This window comes from Protopterus annectens, chromosome 8.part0 (genome assembly GCF_019279795.1).
Source record: "Protopterus annectens isolate FY-2018-M chromosome 8.part0, PAN1.0, whole genome shotgun sequence".
Lineage (NCBI taxonomy): Eukaryota > Metazoa > Chordata > Ceratodontiformes > Protopteridae > Protopterus > Protopterus annectens.
In genome coordinates this window covers 226,036,216-226,059,876 of record NC_056741.1, presented here as the reverse complement: position 1 = coordinate 226,059,876, position 23,661 = coordinate 226,036,216, and the positions used below count along the sequence as shown (strand labels likewise).

Sequence of the window (23,661 nt, the reverse complement as noted above, 5' to 3'; positions counted from 1 at the left end):
AAATAAATAAATAAATGCAAAAAAATCATTTAACATGCTTAACATTGTTATTTTTTAAAATATCAATATAGGTTAATAGGTAGGTACTAGGCTATTGGCCCTAGGGCCTATAGAAGCCTATCCAAAAAGGTACCCTGGCTTTTGCCACCCAAGAAAATTATTTTCCTGTGCCCCTGTCAAGCAGAACCACAGAAGTGATCCCCAGGGTGAATTTATTATTACCCATCCACTCATCAAGATTTTTCTTGAAGAGTGCTAATGAGGAGCTCTGTTTGACATAGATAGGTAGTTTGTTCCAGAGTATGGGAAGTCTCTGGGACAGGAATCTATCCCTCCAGCATGTTCTGTTTATTGTGGTGACAAGGTTTAGGTCTCTAGAGCGTGTAGCTTAGTATATTATGTATATAATATGTGCTGCCTCACAGAAAAAGAGGTAGTATCATGCGTATATATTTTTAAATCTACAGCTTCCTTTGGGGTCATGGGCATATTGTTGCCTACCCCAAATATATTGTGTCAGTTTGGGTTACTATTGCAACTGCTATCAGAATTTTGGACTTGACATATATCTTGCTGATTAATTTTCTATTTTGGGATTGGCTAGATATCTAATTTCATAATGGGATGCTGTGCAGCAATGCTACTTTACTTGATAAGGTAGTTTACTGCTGCAAGCTTTCTCCAAGCATGCTCAGGAGTCTTAGTTTAATGGAACCAGAAGCAGCATTATCTTTCGGAAGGATTTCCATCCTCTGTTGTCTTGATTCTGTTCTGCTAATTCTTTGGCCTTTAGAATGAGGATTAGTGTTGCATCTGTTCAAGGATCCTACTTAAATTTTCATCTGTGTATTGTTTGTGTGTGTGTGTGTGTGTGTGTGTGTGTGTGTGTGTGTGTGTGTGTGTGTGTGTGTGTGTGTGTGTGTGTGTGTGTGTGTCTCTTTGGATGATTATAGACTTCAGTAGTGGGGTGTTTATTGTGGAATGCTCTGTTACGTCTTTCTTTGCTGGGAAGCATACAATACAGACTTTTTGCTATGTTCAATATTCTGAAGAACTGTGCTTTAAACGTTTTGCCCTATATTGAAGGGATTGTGGCATTTGTCTTCAGACATAGTCAGGGCTTTAGTATTTTCTGAGGTTTTGAAAGGGACTGCAGCACATTTTTAACTGTCACTGATTTTACAAAACATCCCTGGTTTTGCCTCATACTCTTACTCTTTCCCTCATAATAGTTCTGATTTTTCTGATAAATACTGATAATTGGAATCAGTAAGTAATGCAGACATTATAGTTTCATGTTTTTTGTTGTTCTGAAAATGCATGTTGATGCAGCATCTGTTAGAGGAATAGGCAAAATGTTCATAATTTAGGGCCTTGTTCCTACACCTACCACACATTATTTTTGACTTTGTCCAAAATCCTATTTTTTTCTCAATAAAGATCTTTATTAAATTATCACATATAGGCCGCGGTGGTGCAGCGGTTAGCGTTGTTGCCTCACAGCAATAGGTTCTCTGGTTTGTTCGATTCTCGGCTGGAGCACCTTCTGTGTGGAGTCTGCTTGTCCTTCCTACAGTCGAATGACGTTTAAAAACATGCAGGTAGGTGCGTGCGTGAATAGGTGTGCCTTCTTTGAAGGTTGGGTGTCGGGCTGGCACCTCGGCACTGTACAAATCCACTGCCAATCATTAGCAGACCAGAGTTCTGCTGTGGCGACCCCTAACTGGGAAAAGCTGAAAGACATTAGTATTAAATTATCACGTACAACATAGACAATCTTACATTTATATAAATGAAAAACAAACAACATTGACACCACTTTAATTGCAAACATTATACATCACAGACACTATTGAAACAACTGTAGTTGCAAGCATTATATATCACTTATAATCTAGAATCTATCCAGTCACTGTCAGTTAAGCCTTATATGGCTCATTCAAATCTCGCCTCTTAAAGCTTGTTCCTTCTCTGTAAATATTGTTCCCACAATTCCCATTTTTTTCTACGTAGTTTGTTCTGTCCCTTTTCTAAAGATCCCAGTTCCAGTTGTTTTATCTCTGTTACTATATTCACTACTTCTAGTAAAGTTGGTCTACACTTTGATTTCAATTGTCCAGAATTCTTGATCAAAGACATTGAAAGCTAAGCAGTATTATAAACTTCTCAGCTATGGGACAGTCTGTTATGCTGGTAATCATATAGAGCCCTAATGCATCTAGTAAAATCTCCTTAATAAACAAATAACAGAATGGGCCTTGTAATAGATCCTTGGTATACACCATCCTCGTGCAAACCTGCACCCCACTAGTCAATCCAGGTGCAGTTTGAATGAGCCACTGGATAAATGCATTGTAAAACTACCTACATGGCCCCTCAGCAAAGTTGATTCCTTCAGTCTTTAGTAATAATGCATTATCTGCCCTTTCAGGGGCTCTTTTTCGATCAACAAAGATGGTCTGATTGAGCAGCTTCCTTTCCATGTTAAAATAAGGCATATGAGTTGCTCTGCAGGGCCAAAAACTGCAGTTAGGATATAGATATACTCTTACCAAGGAATTATATTACAAATAAGTTGCCATATACTACTGCATGTATAAGTATTCTGCTTCCAGTTTGTATAATTTGTGCCAGTTTCTACATTTGTGCCATTAAACTTTTGCATATTCTGTGTTTTTATTTTATTGTACTTCCATTCTGTTTTTTGTTCTATTAACAATTTTCTCTGTTTTTTTCAAGGCTGAGTCTGAAAAAGACCCATGGGGATCAGCGCTCTACCCATGTTTTATTTCTTTCTTTATTTAGTTATTATTTATTTGTATTTGTTTTCTGGTGTAGCGCACTAATCTCTATGGACTTTTATCAGACTCAGCTGGGAAGTGGTGTCTGGTTAAGTGACTTGCTCAGTGTCACAAAGTTAGGCAATGGAGGTTGAGGGAACCAAACCTTGCACCACTGGATTACAGGAAATAGCTTGATTTAAACCGGTTAACAAATGAAAATAAAATAAAATTATCTTCTCCTTGTGACCCACGTCATGGCTGAAAATGATCAATAAAATATTAGTTCACTTACACAGCTAACACATAAATGAAATAAATGTTGGAAGAGGGCTGTTCCTTTTTACAAAAGAACTGCAAGCAAATGATACTTCATTTTTAGCTGCTTTTGCCTTTAGGAAAGCGTATGTCTTTTTGTATGTATGCAACTGTGTGTGTGTGTGTGTGTGTGTGTGTGTGTGTGTGTGTGTGTGTGTGTGTGTGTGTGTGTGTGTGTGTGTGTGTGTGAGGGGTCAGCACTTCAAGTGAGTTTATATCAAAGTGGTATGTAACTTCCTCTGTGCTAGAAACATTGCTTTTACCTCCAAGCTTTTAGACACATACTCGATATTGTGGAGGTTATTCAGCAAAACTCAACTTTGAACTCAACCTTCTGTGAAATTCAGTTTTATAGTGTGGCAAGAATGAAGCTACTCATAGAGGGTTATGATTGGGATCTCCAGTCTTAACCATGTTATTATGTGTTGAGACATGGATGCCAACAAATTCACCTTGAAAGTGAAGCTCAAGAGCAAACCTTGGCGTCTATGTTGAGAACATGAAATAATGGGTTATGATCTCTCTTGTAGTGTATGGAATTTTATGAACCACCTGTTTAAAAAAAGACGAAGTGTTTTACCTGCTTTGAAAGCTTGCAAAGTACTTAGCAAATGGTCTCACATAGACTGTAAGTGAAGAAAAAAATCAATAATCCTAATTTAAATGAGTTACTTAAAGACTGATGTCTGGACTGCGGTGGTGGTGCTGCGGCAGCGTTGTCGTCTCACAGTAAGACGTTGTCCTGTTCAATTCTCAGCTAGAGCGTCTTCTGTGTAGAGACATGCGTGAATGGGTGTACCTTCGTTGAAGTTGTGCAGCAGGGCCAGCAACTCAGCACGTAAAAATCTACTGCCAATCATTAGCTGACCGGAGTTCCGCTGTGGCGAACCCTAACCGGGAAAAGCTGAAAGACACAACAACAACTTAAAGACTGATGTCTGGAAACTTACATGGACATAGGCAGAATGATATTCTGGGACAGTTGAAAGTGAAGGAACATCCCTTCCATTTTAACTGACTGTAACAATGCTTAGGGGTGTTTAACATTTGTTATATACCTTTGAATGTGCTGTTACGCTTGGGTCTCATGCTACAGCAGCACATAATAGGTTTATCGTTTTCTCGATCTTGGAGCGTAATCACAGTGCTACTTGGACTACAAATATCAGTTATTGTCATGCTCAAAAGTTACCAACAAGAACAAGAACTGGAACAAAAAAGCATTCAGGTATAGTAAATATTTACCAAAGGCAAATTGTTTTCTTTCTGCAGCATTACACTTGACAAAAAGATTTATTTCACATTTCCACATTCAATTTGCACTTAGACTGAAGCCTAATATAATGATGAAATAGTCTTATAGAAAAAGTCACACAATCTGTTAGCTATAAAATTAATTTAAAAGGCACATATGACAAAATTATCTTTACAGATGCTTCCCTCAAAAGTTACATTTACTTGTTGTCATCTTTGTTTTATCCATTATGGTAACTGTGTGACAAGAGGCTTGCTTTAAAAGCAATATGTGCTCTGCTGGTCCTGCACCTGGTTTAGAATGTGTTTCTGACATATTTTCTTTCAAACCATTTATTTAATTTCATACATAGTTGTGAAGTCTCTTACCTTCATTCCTTTTCCAAGACTGTCAAAATCACTGAAGTCAAGTCCTTCCCTGCAGGCATAGAGGCATTCAATTACTTCACGATTTTCTAGCTTCCCAGGGCGCAAGGTAAATCCTGCCAGGTAGCCATGAAAATAATGGTGTGTCCGCAAGGTATTACCTGCTGAAATAACAGACATAATGACTCAGAGAAAATTCAGAACTAAGAGGTGAAACAATCACAATTCAAACAACTAAGGGAAAGAGCAGAAACAAGCAAACTAATAAAAGCAGATAGCAATTTCTAAACATGGTTTAGAAAACTTTTCAGGAGAAACCAATTAGCTGTTTCCTAAAGAACAAATATGACCACAGTTATTTTTTTCTATAATGCAAGTGTAGATTTGTAGAAAGTCTTTATGGTTAAAACTGTTTATGAGTATTTAGTATCAGGGTGGCGGACACATTGACTTAATCCTAATGCTGCATTACAGCATTTTTATGATCAAGACTGCAATCACCATTACATTTGTAACAATTTGAAGAACTGTTTCCTACAGTATTATGAGACTTTTCTGTTGAATGACTTAGATTATTGGACGACATATTCTAATAGCCAAATATAGATAAAATGATAAACACATTCATACATGCACACAAGTACAAATACAAAATATGAACCATTCTGGTAAGTGCCTCAAGAATTTGTTTTTTTCTCATGTGGCTTTCTAGACGTATAACAATTTATACATCACTAGGAAGCAAATATCAGAGAATCATCACTCACTAGAGGTGAAATATTATCATCACATAAACTTTTGCTGATAGGGTGAATGGTCTACCAATATTTTTACAAATCAAATGAAAAGGGAATTAATTTATTGTTCATATCTTTTTACACGTCTTTAGGAAGTTCACTGTATAGACTCATTAGCTATCAAGCCACTGAAGAGTAAATTCTTTATGGCAAATTCAGCTGCAGGATGCCAGTCTATTTCCATCATTCACTCTAGGGTATGCAGGGAATAGCTCTCAAGAGGACTGCTATTTCTTCCCTTCTGTCTGCCTTTTATAAATCCACATGCTATGCAAGCAATACTGGAATACTGAAAATTGGAATAACAGGCTGTAACAATGCCAGCCCAACTATCTCTAATTTTGTAAATAATTCTATGTCATTTGTGAATATTGATATAATTTATACAGAACTGTATGTTATGTATTGAGCTAAGATGTAACCACAGCATACCCTGCTGGAACACAGAAGATTAACTTGCAAAACTTATGAATAGTTGAGGTTAAGTTACTTTTAGCTGGGCCATAAACAGATTATGTTAAATTTCAGTTTCAGTTAAGTAGCAGACACAATGTCTAGAGTTAAGAATTTTTGTACTGTCTTGAAAGACAAGTAATTGCTAGGTTTAAAATGTAAAAAAAAAACTGTTTTATTGTTTTATGAATTTCAAGATCTGAAAACATCTGAGAGATATATATTTTTAACACAGAGATGTTAAACTTTGTTAAGTTTCTGTTTAGCTTGGGAACTGAAGTCAGGTGACAAAAAGAGTGATGTCATCCGAGCTAACCCAGCAATAATATTTGATATTGATTTAAGAACTCTCTCAGAGAAAGACTGGGCATTTTGTATTTTGTCTTGGACCTAGCAAGAACATCCACTCATCAGCACTGCATCTTCCCTTGCTGTACGTAACATTCAGGACATAGTATCTCTCTTAGACATAGATAGGAATACAGTAAAGATTAGTTTAGATGTTTTCAGTATTTATTTGAGACTGTTCTGCAATGTTGTTTTACAATATTTCCTGTGATTTTGAACTCTGAAGTGACTGTGTTGGAACTACTGAGTATTGTCTTGTTCTTTTATTATTTATTATTATTATTTATCAGTACATATATTTAAACCTATCTTTTTGGCTGATATAGAGTACTGACATATGTATTTGATGAGATTGTACAGGCCACTCCTAATAGCCTGGTGCTTGGTTAAAACTACCATTTGGATTAATAGCAACATTACACAGTAGGACTGGACACCTTTGTAAGGGCCTTATAGTAGCTGCTATGTAGGGGATGGTGGCAGTGGAAACTACCTTATAGTCTGGGCAGAAGAGGGCATAGGTAGCAAACCTGTGCCAGCATTTTTCAGGTGCGTGTGTGTGTGTTTGTGTATATATATATATATATATATATATATATATATATATATATATATATATCAAGTCTCAAAGTGCGTGTGTGTGTCAGCTACTTGGGCAGGGACATGAAACACTGGTTGGACAGAGAGGGTGGTGGAGATATTGGCTTGGCCACTCAGCAGCGATATCAACCCTATAGCTGTGCCAGTGGGGAGTCTTATTGAGGATCTGGAGAAAGAGGGAGAAACCTGCCCCAGATTGACTGTGGTCTCTGTGTGCTCTTAAGGGAAATTGCACTTTAGTGTGTGTGCACTTGTAATTCTCCCATTGTGTACATTCCTCACTGTTGCCAGTGGTGAGGATTGAAGCTCCTTGATTACTGGGCCAGTGCAGGGGTGTCACATATTAATTGCTGGACAGTGTTGTGATATCCAAATCAGATATTAATTTGTTGACTGTGGGGAGATAGCCATATCACATTTTAATTGGTTTGTAGTGGTGTGGATATTGAATTCCTATAGCCTGTGTAAAATGGTCACTGAAGGTGTTTGTATTCTTAATCAGACATACAGGGAACATTCAGAGTTCATATCACAATTGTTTTATTTATTTTTGTTCACTTAGTCAGGGAGAACAGGCAAGCATGTCAGCAGAGGAGTATGGCAAGCTGACAAGGAGACAGTTGGCTGAGATGCGACAGGCTAAAGGACTGGTGCATGCCAACCTGACTAAGGCAGACATGATTGCAGCTTTAGTCACAGCTGCATCACAGACTAGCAAACAGGAGGACAACCAAATTGGCCTTGGAGAGGTACAACTCTCAGTAAATGGACAGTTCAACCTTTTCACAGAGGACTTAAAGATCCATCTGGAGTTAAAGAGACTTCAGCTCGAGGCCAAGCATTTGGAAATAGAAGCAGCAAAGAGACTGAGAAGGCTAGAGGCTGAGGAAAATGAGAAATTGCAATCCCTGGAAGCTGAGCAGAAGGAGAGGCAGAGGCAACATGAAAAGGCGATGCTGACCCTTCACCAGAGTCATGGAGGTAATGGGGAAGGGGGTAACCGAACCCCAGAAGCAACAAAGGTCAGTACTTTTCTTCCACAATTTTCAGAAGGAGATAATTTTGATAGTTTCATTCATATGTTTGAAAGGGTATGTAGACAGTATAATTTTGACCAAGGGCTCAGGGTATGCTTCCTGACCCCCTTACTCCATGGTAAAGCTGTAACTGTTATTAATAAATTGTCTGATACTGATTGTTTAAATTATAATGTTTTAAAGAACTGTCTTTTAGAAAGCTTTAAGTTAACACCTGAAGCTTATAGAAAAAAGTTTATTGACATAGACGCAAGGCAGGTGAAACTGTGTGTGAATATATTGCTGAACTAAGGACTTTTTTCATAGGTAGGGTGAGTGGATGTCAGGCCACCACTTTTGAAGGTCTGGCAGACCTTTTGGTGAGGAAACAAGCCCTTAGCACTTTGCCTGAGGACATGAGAATGTGGATAGCTGATAGACAATGCACTACTGCAGATGAGTTGGGGAAGAAGGGTGACCTATACGTAGCAAGCAGTGTATCACTGCACAGGAAAGGGACATCCAGTGCTGCTCATGGGTCTAAGGTAACCCATGGTGAGCAGCCCAGACTGCTCCAACAGAGTCTGCCAGAAACCACTAGTCCAGGTACACATCCAGGACCAAGGGCTATATGTTTTAAATGCAACCAGTGGAGCCATGTAGCATATAGATGTCCACACAGGCAAGGCAGGGAACCACAGGTGGGAGTGACAGTAAGTGGGAATAACAAAATGCCAGCAGTAAGTTGTCTCATGACAACAAGGGTACCAAACTACCATAAGAGGTTATGTCCTGTCTTAGTGGATGGGAAAGAAGCCACTGTTAAGAGAAGCACAGCCTCTGACCTAACCATTGTGAAGCCTGCAATGGTTACAGAGGAGAACTACTTGCTTTGGAAGTCTACTCCAGTCAGAGCTTTAGAAGGAACCCCATTCCAAATAGCTTTGGCTAGGGTTCACCTTGACTGGGAGGGTGGCAAAGGAAGCAAACAAGTAGATGTGTTTGAAGATATCCCTGCAGATGTCCTGATAGGGAATGATTTTTGATAATGCAGTACTGTGTGTGCATGCAGTTACATGCAGTCAGGCATAGAGACAAGCATGTGGGTCTGGTAGCTTGGGGGGAGACCCAAACAGACTGCACACTTGTAGCTAGGACTGGTGGGGTGGTTATTTTAGGGAGGGAGCTTCCCTGTAGCAGTGAGACTGAAGAGAAGCCACAGCTGCTTGTTGGTACTGATTTTCCTTGGGCAGAGTGACTGCAAGGGCAGAGGTGAATAGTAGTACACAGGCTGACAGTGAGGCACCACTGTCAGAGAATAGCATATTTCCTGTGGAAGGGGAGCTGAGAAGGGTTACAAAGAGAGAGTTGAGACAGGCTGAGCTCTCAGACCCTACATTACAAGCCTTGAGGGAGGTAGCTAGTGAGGCACCTGATTTTCAAGGGAAGGAAGGATCTGTATACTGGGACAAAAGGTTACAGTATAGAGAGTGGATCCCTGAGGGAGGGCTAGAGAGTGAGAGAATACAGTTGTTGGTAATGCCCAGAACCTACTGTCTGACACTTCTAGCCATAGCCCGTAATATTCCCTTTGCAGAGCATATGGGCATAAAGCATACAAGGAGATGTATTATGCAGAACTTTTATTGGCTTGCAATTTCTAGAGATGTAACAGGTTACTGCAGGACCTGTGAGTCATGCCAAAAGATAGGCAAGGCAGGAGATAATGTGAAAGCTCCTTTGATGCCTTTGCCTGTGATTGAGGTGCCATTTCAGAGGATAGCTATGGATATTGTGAGGCCTCTGAGTACCCCAAGTTCCACAGGGAAAAAGTATATCCTAGTGGTAGTAGATTATGCTACCAGATCCCCTGAAGCAGTGGCTCTGTCCTCCATTGAGGCCGAAAAGGTGGCAAATGCTTTGTTAGAGATTTTCAGCAGGGTAGGTTTCCCAAAAAAAAATACTAGCTGACAGAGGTGCCAATTTCATGTCAGACCTACTGGATTTTCTGTGGAAGTACTGTGGGTGAAGCACCTAAAGACTACCCCCTGCTATCCCCAGACTAATGGCCATGTTGAGAGGTTAAACTCTACACTCAAGATGCTACAGGCATTTGCAGACCAGTTTAAGAGAGAGTGGGACAAATATTTGCCCCATCTGTTGTTTGCTTACAGAGAGGTTCCCCAGAAATCCACTTGGTTTTCACCCTTTGAGTTTCTGTATGGGCATAGGGTGAGGGGATTTCTAGATTTGATTAGTGATGAGTGGGAGGGTGTGTGAATCTCACAAGGAGCCTGTTTTGGCATATGTCCTAAACCTCAGGACAAGGCTCAGGGAACTCATGGGCTTGGCCCAGGAGACTTGGCAGAAGCCCAACAACAGAAAAAGGTCTATTATGACATGAATACTCGAGCTAGAGAGTATGCTGTAGGGCAGCAGGTAATGGATCTCATTCATGTCAGACACAACAAGCTGCAGGCAGCTTGTGAGGAACCATACACAATGGTATTTAAGGTCAGTGATGTTAACTACATAGTAGAACTTCTAGGCAGGAGGCAGGGGCACAAACTGTACCATGTTAACATGATGAAACCTTACCATGACAGAGAGGCCCTTGTTCTAAGTATTGGCAATAGGAGGCAGGAGGAGTCTGAGTGAGATCTATGGCTGCAGGGAACCAGCCAGCCAAATCCCAAATTACTATGGTGGAGTCTAGGGTTGCAGGTATACGATGGGACAGTGCAGCACTGTACTTGGGTCAGCAATTTCAAAGGCAGTTGGAATCTCAAGACAGGGTATGAGGTAGTGTATTCCCAGATAGGGTCACCCTCTCAAGCAATGCTTCTCAAGGGTCACTTGAAAAACTAGCTTGAGTTTTCGAAGGGGGGGGGTCAGAAATGTGACACTGTCAGCCCAGTTATCTGGAATTTTGTAAATAATTCCATGTCATTTGTGAATACTAATCTGATATATACAGAACTGTATGTTATGTATTGATCTGAGATGTAACCACTGCATACCCTGCTGGAACATAGAAGGTTAACTTGCAAAACTTAAGAATAGTTAAGGTTAAGTTACCTTTAGCTGGGCCATAAACAGAAGATGTTATCTCTCAGTTTCAGTTTAGTAGCAGACACAATGTCTAGAGCTAGGAGTGCTTGTATTGCCTTGAAGGACAAGTAATTACTAGATTTAAAATGTAAAAAAGTGTTTTATTGTTTTATGACTTTCAAGAACTGCAAACATCTGAGAGTTATGTATTTTCAACACAGAGATGTTAAATTTCACTAAGTTTCTGTTTAGCCTGGGAACTGAAGTCAGGTGACGATGAGTGATGTCATCCAAGCTAACCCAGCAGTAATATTTGATATTGATTTAAGAACTCTATAAGAGAAAGACTGGACATTTTGTATTTTGTCTTGGACCTAGCAAGAACAACCACTCATCACCACTTGCTGTAAGTAAGATTCAGGGCATAGTATCTCTTTTAGATATGGATAGGAATATAGTAAAGATTAGTTTAGATGTTTTCTGTATTTATTTGAGACTGTCCTGCAATGTTGTTTTAAAATATTTCCTGTAAGTTTGAACTCTGAAGTCACCATGTTGGATTTACTGAGTATTGTCTTGTTGTTTTATTATTTATTATTAAATATATTTAAACCTACATTTGTGGCTATCAAAAATTGGGCCTTAACTATTCCCCGAAAAATATGCCTATCATGCATGCTTGTAATGTGCCTTTATTTATTTACTCGAATCGCTTTACTATAAACACATGTTTTTAATACACCAGAATCCTTAAACAGTTGAACATCCAAATACGCAATATTACTATATGAAGAAGTCACTGTAAATTTCAGAAAGGATGTGGTGCTGTTCAAATATTCAACAAAGTTAATTAAATATTGTTGATTACCTTTCCATATCATAAAACAATCCTCAACAAAACGTTGATAAAACAAAATATCTTAAACAGATTCTTCTCACCATATACATATTCCCATTCCCATTGATTCAATACAATGTTTGCATATGTATTAGCCATGGGCATTCCCATGGCTACACCTGATATTTGCAAATATGGTTGCCCATCAAACAAAAATATGTTTTTAGTTAGAACCACTTCAATTAAGCTGCAAATATTCTTTATTGATCTCCCATTCATATCAGAATGTCTACATAAAAATTCACGTATAGCATTAATGCCATATCCATTTGGAATTACCATAAAAAGGGAACTTATATCAGGTGTGACTATCATAAAGTCCTCCACTATTGAGAACAAGCAGGCTAAATACAGAGGATGATAAGTGTAAAGAGCAAATGGAGAAACTTCATAAATAGAGGCTATAGTACAGATTTGGTATCAGAAACAATGATAGAAATATTAGATAAAAGAATGCAAACAGCACCTCTTTTTTTTGGAGAGATATTAGAAAATGACACCAATAATCCGCTATGCAACTACATTTAATAGAATGACTATGGAAATAGAAAATATTATTAAAAGAAAAGGGCAGATATTGATGTCCATGCCAGAGTTGTTCAATATTTTGGGCAATAAATCACAATTCACATATAGAAATAGTATAAGTTTGAGAAGGCAGCTTTGCTATAAGGATTTTAAGACTAATGCCATGATCTCTGTTGTGAATAAGTGTGGCACGCTGCCTTGTTATAATTGTAGTTGTAAGAATGTCTGTAGTTTGGTAGAATTTGAACATCCCGAAACAAAATATAGGTATGTGATTAAGCATCAGGCAGCATGCACCACAACATTAGTAGTTTATTTGGGCACATGTTTAAAATGTGAAAGTTTCTATATAGGAACATGTTCAAGGTGGTTAAAGGACTGTATTGTTGAACATAAGTCTGAAATTAGAAGAAAAGTGGTAAAAAATGCACTAGCGAAACATATTATTGAAAATGATGAAACACATGAGTTTAAATTTAAATTCCTAGAAGTATTGTATAAGAATCTGAGAGGAGGTGACATTAATAATAAATTGGATATTGCTGAATATAAATGGATAACTAGATGTGATGCTGATAAACCTCCTGGTTTAAATAATATGATAACAATAAAACCATTTTTAGTTGAAAGACAAATGCAATGTAAATAATACTAGATTAAGTTATGTTTAATGACAAGTAAATTGTAATGTGAATACAACCTCATGTAGTTATTTATGTCAATGCTTATAGTTAAATGGCTTGCTTTTTTATGAAATGCTTTTTTATGTAAAGCTTACTTAATGTTCTTTTAAGAATTAATTGCTTGGATGTTTTTATTGGTTGGCTGTGTCATGTGTATTGTGTATTTTAAAGTATAAAATAGCTGATGTTTTAAACTTTGAGTGAATACTGATGAAGGGTGTATCCCGAAAGCTTAATTCTGTTGTGTTAATAAATTGAGTGTTTCTACTTGTTTGGGATCTGTTTTCTTCATGTTCTTGGAGTTCCTTGTGGTTAACTGCAGTTGACTCATATCCTTGGATTTAAATTATAAAGGAGTAAATATACTGTAAAGATTTGTCTTTTAGAAAGCTATAAGTTAACATCTGAAGCTTATAGAAAAAAGTTTTGTAAGCATAGATGCAAAGAAGATGAAAATGTGTGTGAATATATTGCTGAACTAAGCACTATTTTTTATAGGTGGGTGAGTGGATGTCAGGTCACCACTTTTGAAGGGCTGGCAGAACTTTTGGTGAGGGAACAAGACCTTAACACTTTGCCTGAGGACATGAGAATCTGGTTAGCTGATAAAGAATTCACTACTGCAATACGTTGGGGAAAAAGGGAGACCTATACCTAGTAAGCAGGGTGTCTATACATAGGAAAGGGACACCCAGTGCTGCTTATGAGATTAAGGGAACCCATGGTGGGCAGACAAACTGTCAACTTCAGAACTAGATACTGTGTCAAAGTGGATAATGGAGATTCATTTTTCAATGACTTGGTAGAGATTAACTTCATTGTATGGTTCTTCCTATCTGTCACAGAAAAGATGACACTATCTGCACAGGTGTTCCTTCTTCCTGCCTACAAGACTGCATGCATTATACACTTAAACTATCATAACCACCAGTGTTTAATCTCTGACTACTTTTTGCCAGTTTCTGAAGTTCAGCTTTCTGATTGCCTCCAGCAAATTATATTCCAAGACTGGTACCATACCTTTCAAATGACCCTGATTTTGCCTCCTAATTTTGTTCTGCCCCCCCCCCCCCCCTGTAAAGTTTTAGACTTGCTTGTAACTCACTGATGATTATAGCCGGCCATTAATGTCAAACATTAATGTTTTATACTTTTTATCATTCAGAAAATGTATGTTGATGCAAAACCTGTTTGATTAACTTTGTTAAGCAAACACCAGTAATATTTAAAAATTGTCCCTGATATCGGGCTGTTGTCTTCCATTATTTTTGCATTTTCAAAGAATTTTTTAATGAAAGATAAGGGGAGGTACACTAGCAAGACAGCGGACTCATTATCAATTATTACCTCAGATTGTATTTTTAAATTACTCTGTTCACATCTGGGAAAGTTGACTGCAGTTTATTAAATGTATCATAGAAAAGTTATTAAGACTGTAGGCAGTTACTAAAATATTGGGAATTGTTATACCCATCATTTGAATGTCAACAAAACTGAACATATCTAAACAATCCTATCTTGGTTTGTGATTTTCTGTGGATTTGACTGTTGAGAGAAGTTTTATTTGAATTTATATTGTATTTGTTATCACTGTTTTCTCATTGTTTATATGTAGGAAGGGACTGCTTGTTAACAAGATTTACTCCAATTTATATTTTGTTGTTTTACCTTTAATTTCAGTGTTGGTTGTTAGAAAGGGATATGTTTTAGATAGGCAAGCTCTAGCCACCCCAAGGGGCCTAGACAGATATAAATTTACACAGACTGCAGAGAGGAAAATCTTGAGTATATCTAAACAATTCTATATTAGTTTGTGATTTACTGTGGGGTTGACTGGTAAGAGAAGTTTTATTTGAATTTATATTGTACTTATCACTGTTTTTCACTGTTTGTATGTAGGAAGGGACTGCTTGTTAACAAAATTTACACAGACTGCACATAGGAAATCCCTGAGCATATATAAACAACCCTATCTTGGTTTGTGATGTATTTTTCTTTACTGTTAAAACGAAGTGTGACTGTGTGCGATAGTGCGCCTTTGTCCACGACATAAAGGAATTACAACTTTTATCTGGCTTGTAGAACCTGTATGGTCAGAACAACTTACTATACTTTATTATTTAGTTGCATATTGCTGGTATGATTTTTTGTCATAGAAGTTGATTTAAGTTCTCCTTGAATTCTGTTGTTACTGGTTTTGATTATTCTTCCTTTTGCAATATTTTCTTCATTTGTAGCTGAATATGGATCCGTTAAATGAGTATGCATTTAACAATTTGTTAATGCACAAATATCTTGTACAGTGTAATCAATGTTATGCATATTTAAAGGTAACAGCTGATAACACTGGTGATCTGTGTTCCTTGTGTCAAAAGTTGGATGATTTGCTTACCATTGTTAGAAGTAAATCTAGACTTAATAATGAAGATTGCACTTGTGCAATTAGTATGGCTTGGAGAACTGTTGTTTCATATATTAATGACTGGAATGATGAATACAATAATGTTACGCATGGAAATAATAAAACACATTTAGGAAATGATGCATCTATTTTCTGCATAGATCATTCAACCCCTTTGAAACAAGATGATGCCCCTGACAACTTTGGAATTCTGGATTCAAGTATTCAGCAATCTGAGGATCCAGTTTGTTTAGAAGGAAACAAAAAAAGAAAGAAAGGAAGACGTTCACAACAAATAACAAGGAAGAAAAAGAAACTAATTGATGACTGTAAAGGTAAGAGAATACGTAGTAAAAAGGACACTGCGTTGTTATCTAACACACAAGTAACAAGAAATTGGGATATTTTATTATCAGAAAACCTTCAGTCCACAATAAAAGGCATCAACTTTCCAAAGGAGAAGGTAGAAAAAAGAGGCAAGGGGCAAGTGAAAAGGAAGAAATCAAAATTGAACGTGGAAGGATTGAAGAACATTACTGCAAGAAAAAAGAGAACATGGCTCAATCTGTGGATTTACAACACCAGCTGGATAAGAATTTAATACACAATAAAAACAGTGGGATTAATAAGGCTAATAATGATGATCTATCCTTCGTAACAATTGATAGAGCAGATATTACTGTATTAGAAGCTGAAGATTCTTCAGAGCTGGCCAGCAAAGATATTCTTGTAACTGGAGATTCAATTATTAGAGGAACTGATAATTATATTTCCAGACATGACAATGACCATCGAATACTGTTATGCTTGCCAGGAGCAAGAATAGAAGATGTGAGACAAGCCTTGTATCTCCTAAATGTAAGGAAGTATGGATCTGTTTTCATTCATGTTCGTACAAATGATATATACTGCAAAGATTCTCTGACTGTTATTAGGGAACTGGCAGCCCTCTTAGATAGTATAGCTTGTACTGGTGTTAGGAATAATTTTTCACAAATCACCTATAGAAAGGATAGTAACCCGCGGTGGTGGTGCTGCGGCAGCGTTGTCGCCTCACAGTCAGATGCTTTACAACACAACAACCTATAGAGAGGATAGTCAGATCACTATGAATGAAAAGATTTTTTGGGTAAATACCTACATGGAAAAAATGTCCTGTTTTAAAAAATGGAAATGTGTAGAGCATCCAAGCCAAGTTTTGGGCACATGTGTTCAAACAGGATGGTGTGCATTTGTCAATATCAGGGAAGAGAATTTTTGCAGCAGATATTTTGCAATATTTGACAAACACCAGGCAGAATTTTTGCCAGGACAAAAATTTTACACTTGACAGACAGCATCATTTGATGCATCTCTGATGGTTGTTAATGCTAGGAGCATTAATAATAAAGTTTTTTATTGGAAAACTTGCTACGTTCCCACAAGATAGATGTTATAGTTTGTGAAACATGGTTAAAGAAAGATCACTGGAAACCAGTTGTGTCAGGGTATAAATATTTTTACTGTAACGGACATTCTAACAAAAAATCAGGTGGATGTGTTATAAGGATTAAAGATAGCTATGAGACCTGTGATTATTGCATGTTTAGTGATAACACCAATACTAAAGACTATGTAACTGTGACAATAAGGACAACCCTAGAATATATAACAATTACTGGAGTGTATAGACCACCAAAGTCAAGTGCAGATGACCTTGAGGAATTCATACATTTCTTACATAAAACACAGGAGGGAAGAATAATATTAGCTTGGGACTTAAATTTACCAGAAGCAGAATGGAATAATATCGATTCAACAATGTTAGTAAGGAAATTATTCAGAGCACATATTCAGGAACAACAATTGCTTCAGATTGTAAAAAAAACTACCAGGGGACATACTCCACATTGTTTGTGTTCCCAAAGTAATTACTGTAACTTCAAGTAATTTGTGCCACCACTGATGTGCAGTGATCATGGGTTATAAAGGTTAATTCGTTGCTAGATAATTCTGCCAAACTGAAATTTAAGCTAATGGACAGAAAGCTAATTACAGATTATAATATGGAAGCAAAACAGTCACTATGTAAAACTAATGGGAGTGAGGTGTTCAGTGGAAAAACTGAAGATGGAATGTAAAAAGATTTGAAAGAGAAATTGTTTGAGTGCAAAAAATCAAAAATCAAAAAATGTTTAACATCAGGATCTAGGCATACAACATCAGGTGGATATATTACCATAAGAACAAGATATCTGATTAAGGTGAGAGACAAAAAATATAAGAAAAGGAAGAGAGGCCAAACTACAACTTTGAAAACTAAAATAAACAAGCTGGACAAACAGATTAAGCATAGTGTGAGACAAGATCAAGAAAAAATTGAAACAGTATGTGATAAAGAAATCAATAGCAAAAAGTTCAAAACATAAAACTTAACACACAAATTAATTGCTTGGGAAAAGTTACACTTATCATTGCAAAAAATTTTATTGATTTCCTGAATGTATACAAATGTTTTGCTTTGTTATGGATTCTGTATATAGTTTTCTTGTTTCAATTATTATTGTAAATATTTTACTGTTGTTATTGTTCTTAATAAAAAATAAACATTTTTGAAAAAAAAAGAAAAATTTTGAAGAAAATTTATATAAAGATATTGAGCATAATAGGAAACCTTTTTATAGATACATAAGATGTTGAAGGAGTAAAGACACAAATTGATAAACTATGTGCACATTCTAAAATTTATTTTCAGGCACAGTAGATTATAGATATATTTACAAAATCTTATGCAAAACAGTTTGGCTCCAAAAAATGGGTGATAACTTGTCCTAGTGACATCCAGGTATCACCAGATATTAGAATCAAATTAGATTATATTGAAAAAGAACTGCAAAAACTGGATCCAAACAAAACACATGGAGGAGATGGAATTCATAACAATGACCTGAGAACACTTCAGCAAGAACTTACAGAACCATTATATCTATTATTTACTAGGTCATATAAATATGGGGATATTCCTTAAGACTAGAGACATGCACTTATTAAACACGTCTTTAAGGGAAAGGGGAGTAGGACAAACCAAGAGTCATACAGACCCTTAAGCCTACTTTCATGTTGTGGAAAAATAATTGAGAGGTTAATATTGGACAGGTTATTGCCAGAACTGGATAGGTTAGGACTTGAAACCATATATTAGTATGCATATGTTGAAAACAGATTACCACCTATAACATGATGTTTTATAACAATATAATAGCTATTAATGAAAAATTGTGCTGTGATGTAATTTATATAGATTTAACCTCAGCATTCATACACAAAACAGTGATCAATAAATTACTACAACTACATATTAATGTACTCTTGATAAGATGGTTAGATGCATGGCTTACAAATAGGACATGGCAAGTATTATACAGCAACTGGACAGGTGAAATCCTTGCTTACAGTCAGGATGTCCCACAGGGCTCTGACCTAGCCCTTAATTGTTTAGATTGTATCTTTCAGACCTAACTTTTTCATCAGAGGTGCTCTACAGTCTATATACAGACGACCTGAAATTGGGTAAACTGATTGCATGTGTTACAGATAAGGCCTGTCTGCAAAATAACTTGACTAAATTGACCATTTGGGCACAGGAGAATAATATGCTGATAAATACATCAAAAACTAAGCATATGAGATTTGGGAGACATAAATTGAAAAGTGAATATTTAATACAGCACTCAGTGATTGAAACTGTAGACTCATTTAAGGACCTGGGTATATGGGTAGATTCAGCTATGAGTTTTTCTAATCACATCAACCAATTGGTTAATGATAGTCATAGAACTATAGGTTGTATAAAAAGATTTATAAAGTCCAGGAAATCAAAAAATAATGAAGTCATTGTTAGTTTCATTAGATCCAAACTTGAATATGGAATAACAATATGGAAACCCTATAAGAAAACAAGCATTTGTAAACTGGAAAGAGTTGTTGTGTCTTTTGGCTTTTCCCAGTTAGGGGTCCCCACAGTGGAACTCCAGTCCGCTAATGATTGGTAGTTGATTTTTATGTGCCGAGTTACCAGCCCTGACGCACAACCTTCAACGAAGGTACGCCCATTCACACATGTCTCCATGCAGAAGACGCTCTAGCTGAGAATCGAACCGGACAGCGTCTTACTTTAAGGCGACAATACTACCGCAGCACCACCACCGCGGGTATGTAAACTGGAAAGAGTACAGTGGAAATATACCAAAGGCATCCATGGATGTGAAAATTTAAGTCATTATGAAAGACTAAAATATCTGAACTTGTACAGTGTTTCTTACAGATATCTAAGGGGAGGTCTTGTTCAGGTATATATGGCATTTAGAGACAACTACCTCTGGGAATGTTTGGGGTTATCAAAAAGTACTAGAGAATCATCAGACAACCCATGTAGAAGGTTCTATAGGAATGAGAAGTGTACTAATTGGTTCTCTGACAGAGTAGGTGATGCATGAAAGAGACTACCAAATTACATTAAAGCAAGTACTAGTTTAGATATTTTTAAGAACAGCCTGGATACTTATTATAGGAGCAAGTGTTTTAGTATATTGGCAAACTAGAAGGGCATTAATGCCCGTGCTTGAAATATTTGTATGTATTATGTATGTATGTATGTATGTATGTATGTATGTATGTATGTAAAAGAAATCAAAATTTTGACCTGCAGGATATCATTAAATCTTGGCCTTTTATACCAGTTATTTTGGATACTTTTGAACATAAAATGAATTATTCCTCACTGAAAGTTTAGTCTTCATCTCCATCTGCTTGCATTTAGCTCATTAATGCCTAGCCTGAGTGGAGCTTCACACCTCCTGACGCCTGCAGATTTTACTTTCACCTGAACTAAATACCTATCCTACATGTAACCAAATGTATATATCAGAAAACCAAAAAGTTACAAAAAAATTAAACCATGAAAATTCTTCAGTACACACTTCTCTTTTCAATGGTGATATTTTTCTTATATTACATATGTATTCTATGTAACAAAGGACATTTTTAAAGGTCTCATCTCAAATCTGTATTTTCATATATTATCTGTTTACTGTGGGGCCATTTTGGTTGTCTCATCTTACGTGTGTGATTTCTTAGATTATGTACTCTCTGTAACTAGTTAGGCTTTTCCCCAGTGCCTCCGCTGAAAATGGGTTACCCGCCCAGTCGGACTATCCCAGTAAACAGACATAAAAATAAAATAAATAAAACTAAAATTAATATTCCAGTCAGATATAATAGTAATGTCATATTGAACAAGTAATTAGATCGATATATCCATCCATCGATAGATCGATCCACCCATCCACAACCCCTTTTCCCATTTTTACACATGGACCGAGGTGTCACTTCAACATTGACAAACATCTAGAGCCAAGGTTTATACTACTGGGTAGCTAGCACTACCACAGCAAGTAATTGGATAATATATACATTTATATTTATAATGATACAAATAACTATTAAAGCTTCTCTGACCATAGTTGATAGACCTCAACTTTCAGTGTGACTTTTATTTGTGAATAGGTTATCCTCAATGTGTTAAAATGAATAGGTTATCCTGAATGTGTTAAAACATAGTTTTGTGTATGTATCTCCATTCTTGAGATATTTGCATATATAATGCACAAAAACATGTAAATATTTCCAAAGTAATGTTAGTTAAACACCAGCTCTCAGTGCAAAGTTTTTTTCTGGCATTATATATGCTACCAGTTGTTAATATGAAGTACCATATAAGCACTTCTTGGTTCGAGTTATTCATATAATTATTAACCTATGGCATGTATTTGTAATATTTACAGAAAATAACTTCCATTTTCTCTGGTACTGAGTAACACATTTGTCTGAGATGCTATTGAGTGATGGCATGGGAAACTCTGCTTTTCAATGCGTCTGGGTAGGTATTTCTCAGATATTTACAGAAAATGACATTAATGAAGCATTTTTCAGTGTGGACAGGTGGCAACAATCAGTAGGAAGCCAGCTTCAAACTCAAGGTCTGCATTGCCATTAAATACCAGATTTTGCACCATTAAATGCAAGTTTCACCTTGTGTTGCCAAGATGACAAACAGCAGCTACCTCTCAAGGAGCACATAAAGGGGTTTTATCTCTTATGGAGCAGACATGTAAAATACCTTGTAAAACCTGGGAATTGAATGTTGATGGCTAATTCTAGCTGGTTCAAACAAGAGCTGCACATACAGCTCACAATCTGATTGGTTGATTCCTTGCAACATCAGTTGTTTTTGTGGCTCTTGCTACCATGGCTGGAAGCATGCTCCACAATCTTATGGTCAAGCAGAGAGTTTGGAGTTCTCTTTCAAATTTAAGAAATATTTTAAAAAATATGTTTTTATTTATTGCATAAAAAATGGTTGCTAAGAATAATGATATTGATGCTGGTGACTGTAACTGGAGGAGCTATGTGTTTCCATGGATGTTGGCCAATCAACCAGATGCTACTGCAGAAAGGTAAAACATGCACTTCTCTCTCTCTCTCTCTTTTCTTTCTTCAATGGGAAGTGTAGTTTTTTTTATTAAGTGCAGCTAAGTATGCGTAGTTGCAGAACTTAGAGACCTTGGTTGTGTATGTCTACCTAAAGACATACCGGAAATACTTTAATTTTAACTTGGCAGTGTTCATATGGGCTGTAGGTATTGTAGAGAATGTTTCTGTACATAGCTCATGCTTTAAGTGTTGACAGGAAGGTCACATACATGGCATTATTCTCTTTGACTATAGCTTCAAGTTCTCAGAAATGTTAAACAACCAGAAAGACAGAAAAATAAATAAAATACTGTAGCACATGTTTGTGAAAAGTCTGCCATACCAGTTGGTGAAGTTTTGTATGTGTGTTGTTTCAACTTTTCCTCCTTTTTCATATTTGTCAGCTTTCTGTTTTTTTCTTAATTGGTCTATAGCTAGCAGAAGTGTAGCTACAGTAGGGCAAAGGAGGCATCCACCCCAGGCATAAATTGCTAGGGGGCACAAATGGAAGAAGTCAATTGGCATTCAGTTCAGAACAGGCACTACATTTGTGCTGAAGTGCTTTTGTGGTCTTTGTGTGGCAGACATAAACTGTAACAAGCTGCCTACTACACATTAAAAAGAGAAGAACTTTTTTAGTTATTGTCCCACGTATGGCAGGCATAAACTGTAGGAGCCCCTTTGTTGCTGTCCTTCAAGTATGAAAAACTTTTTTGTGGTCCTCAAGTTGAGGTGGGGATGAGTGGCAGATCAGAGGATAGCCCTAGGCATCGGAATAGCTAGCTAGAACTCTGATGGCTGGAATTCATAGATAATGCACTGGGTATATGTCACAATGTGGTGACACAGGGAAGTACTGAGTGGTCAGATGAAAACATGCAGAGCTTATGGGCAGTGTTTTAAGGTATGCAAAAGAGCTATGCAGCAAGTATGCATGTTGACACAGCTGTGCAGTGAAATATAGACAGAGGAGAGCAAGATAAACTCCAAAGATTGACTGCCTACTATATTGAAGATCTTAATAGAAGAAAAAATGTGAGTTCATGCTGATATCTATCAATATAAGATTTTATGTGTTTCTGCTTACTTCAGAAGGACAGCATCAATCATACAGACAGATGAGTGGCCATATATATTTTTGTAGCCGCACTGATATGATCCGCTGTTGGCTTCATATTCATAAATGGCAAGGAAAGAGGTATACAGAAAAGTAGGAACAGCAAGCTGAGGCTACCAAAAGAACAACATAAAGGATTGTGTAGGATGGGGAGAAATAAGGCATCTTTTTTGCAGGGATAGGGTTCCATTTTTGTATGGAGTGAAGGGAAGATTATTTATGTATCTATTTAGTTACTTATTTTGCCTATTTTATTATTTATTTCTTTTCTTTTCTTTTCCAGGTTTGTCCAACTGGGTTTAGTCAGAAAACCCTTTTCAGAGGAGGATTGGGAAGAAAAGCTTCCAACGTCTTACAAACATTTTTAAACATACATTCAGTAATGTACATGAACAGACATTAAATAATATACCACAACAACTACACATATATTTGCTGATTATATTACATTCTAAATGAAAGCAGAGCCTGCTATTACAGTATAAAAGATGGAATTAGTAGAAGTTGAATGTTGAGCATTTGAAGAGTTGTATTAGTGGGT

General features: G+C 36.9%; 1 protein-coding gene across 3 annotated transcripts in view; it reads right to left on the bottom strand.

Annotated features, from left to right (window-relative positions):
• CLSTN3 (calsyntenin 3) overlaps window positions 1-23,661 on the bottom strand; it is a 1,069,180-nt gene that overhangs the window by 219,965 nt on the left and 825,554 nt on the right. For 2 of the 3 annotated variants that reach the window (XM_044079705.1, XM_044079707.1), the window contains exon 11: window positions 4,722-4,882. In XM_044079705.1, the coding sequence (XP_043935640.1) occupies window positions 4,722-4,882 (161 nt within the window). The remainder of the gene's footprint in view (window positions 1-4,721; window positions 4,883-23,661) is intronic. The other variant, XM_044079706.1, reaches the window with a different exon arrangement.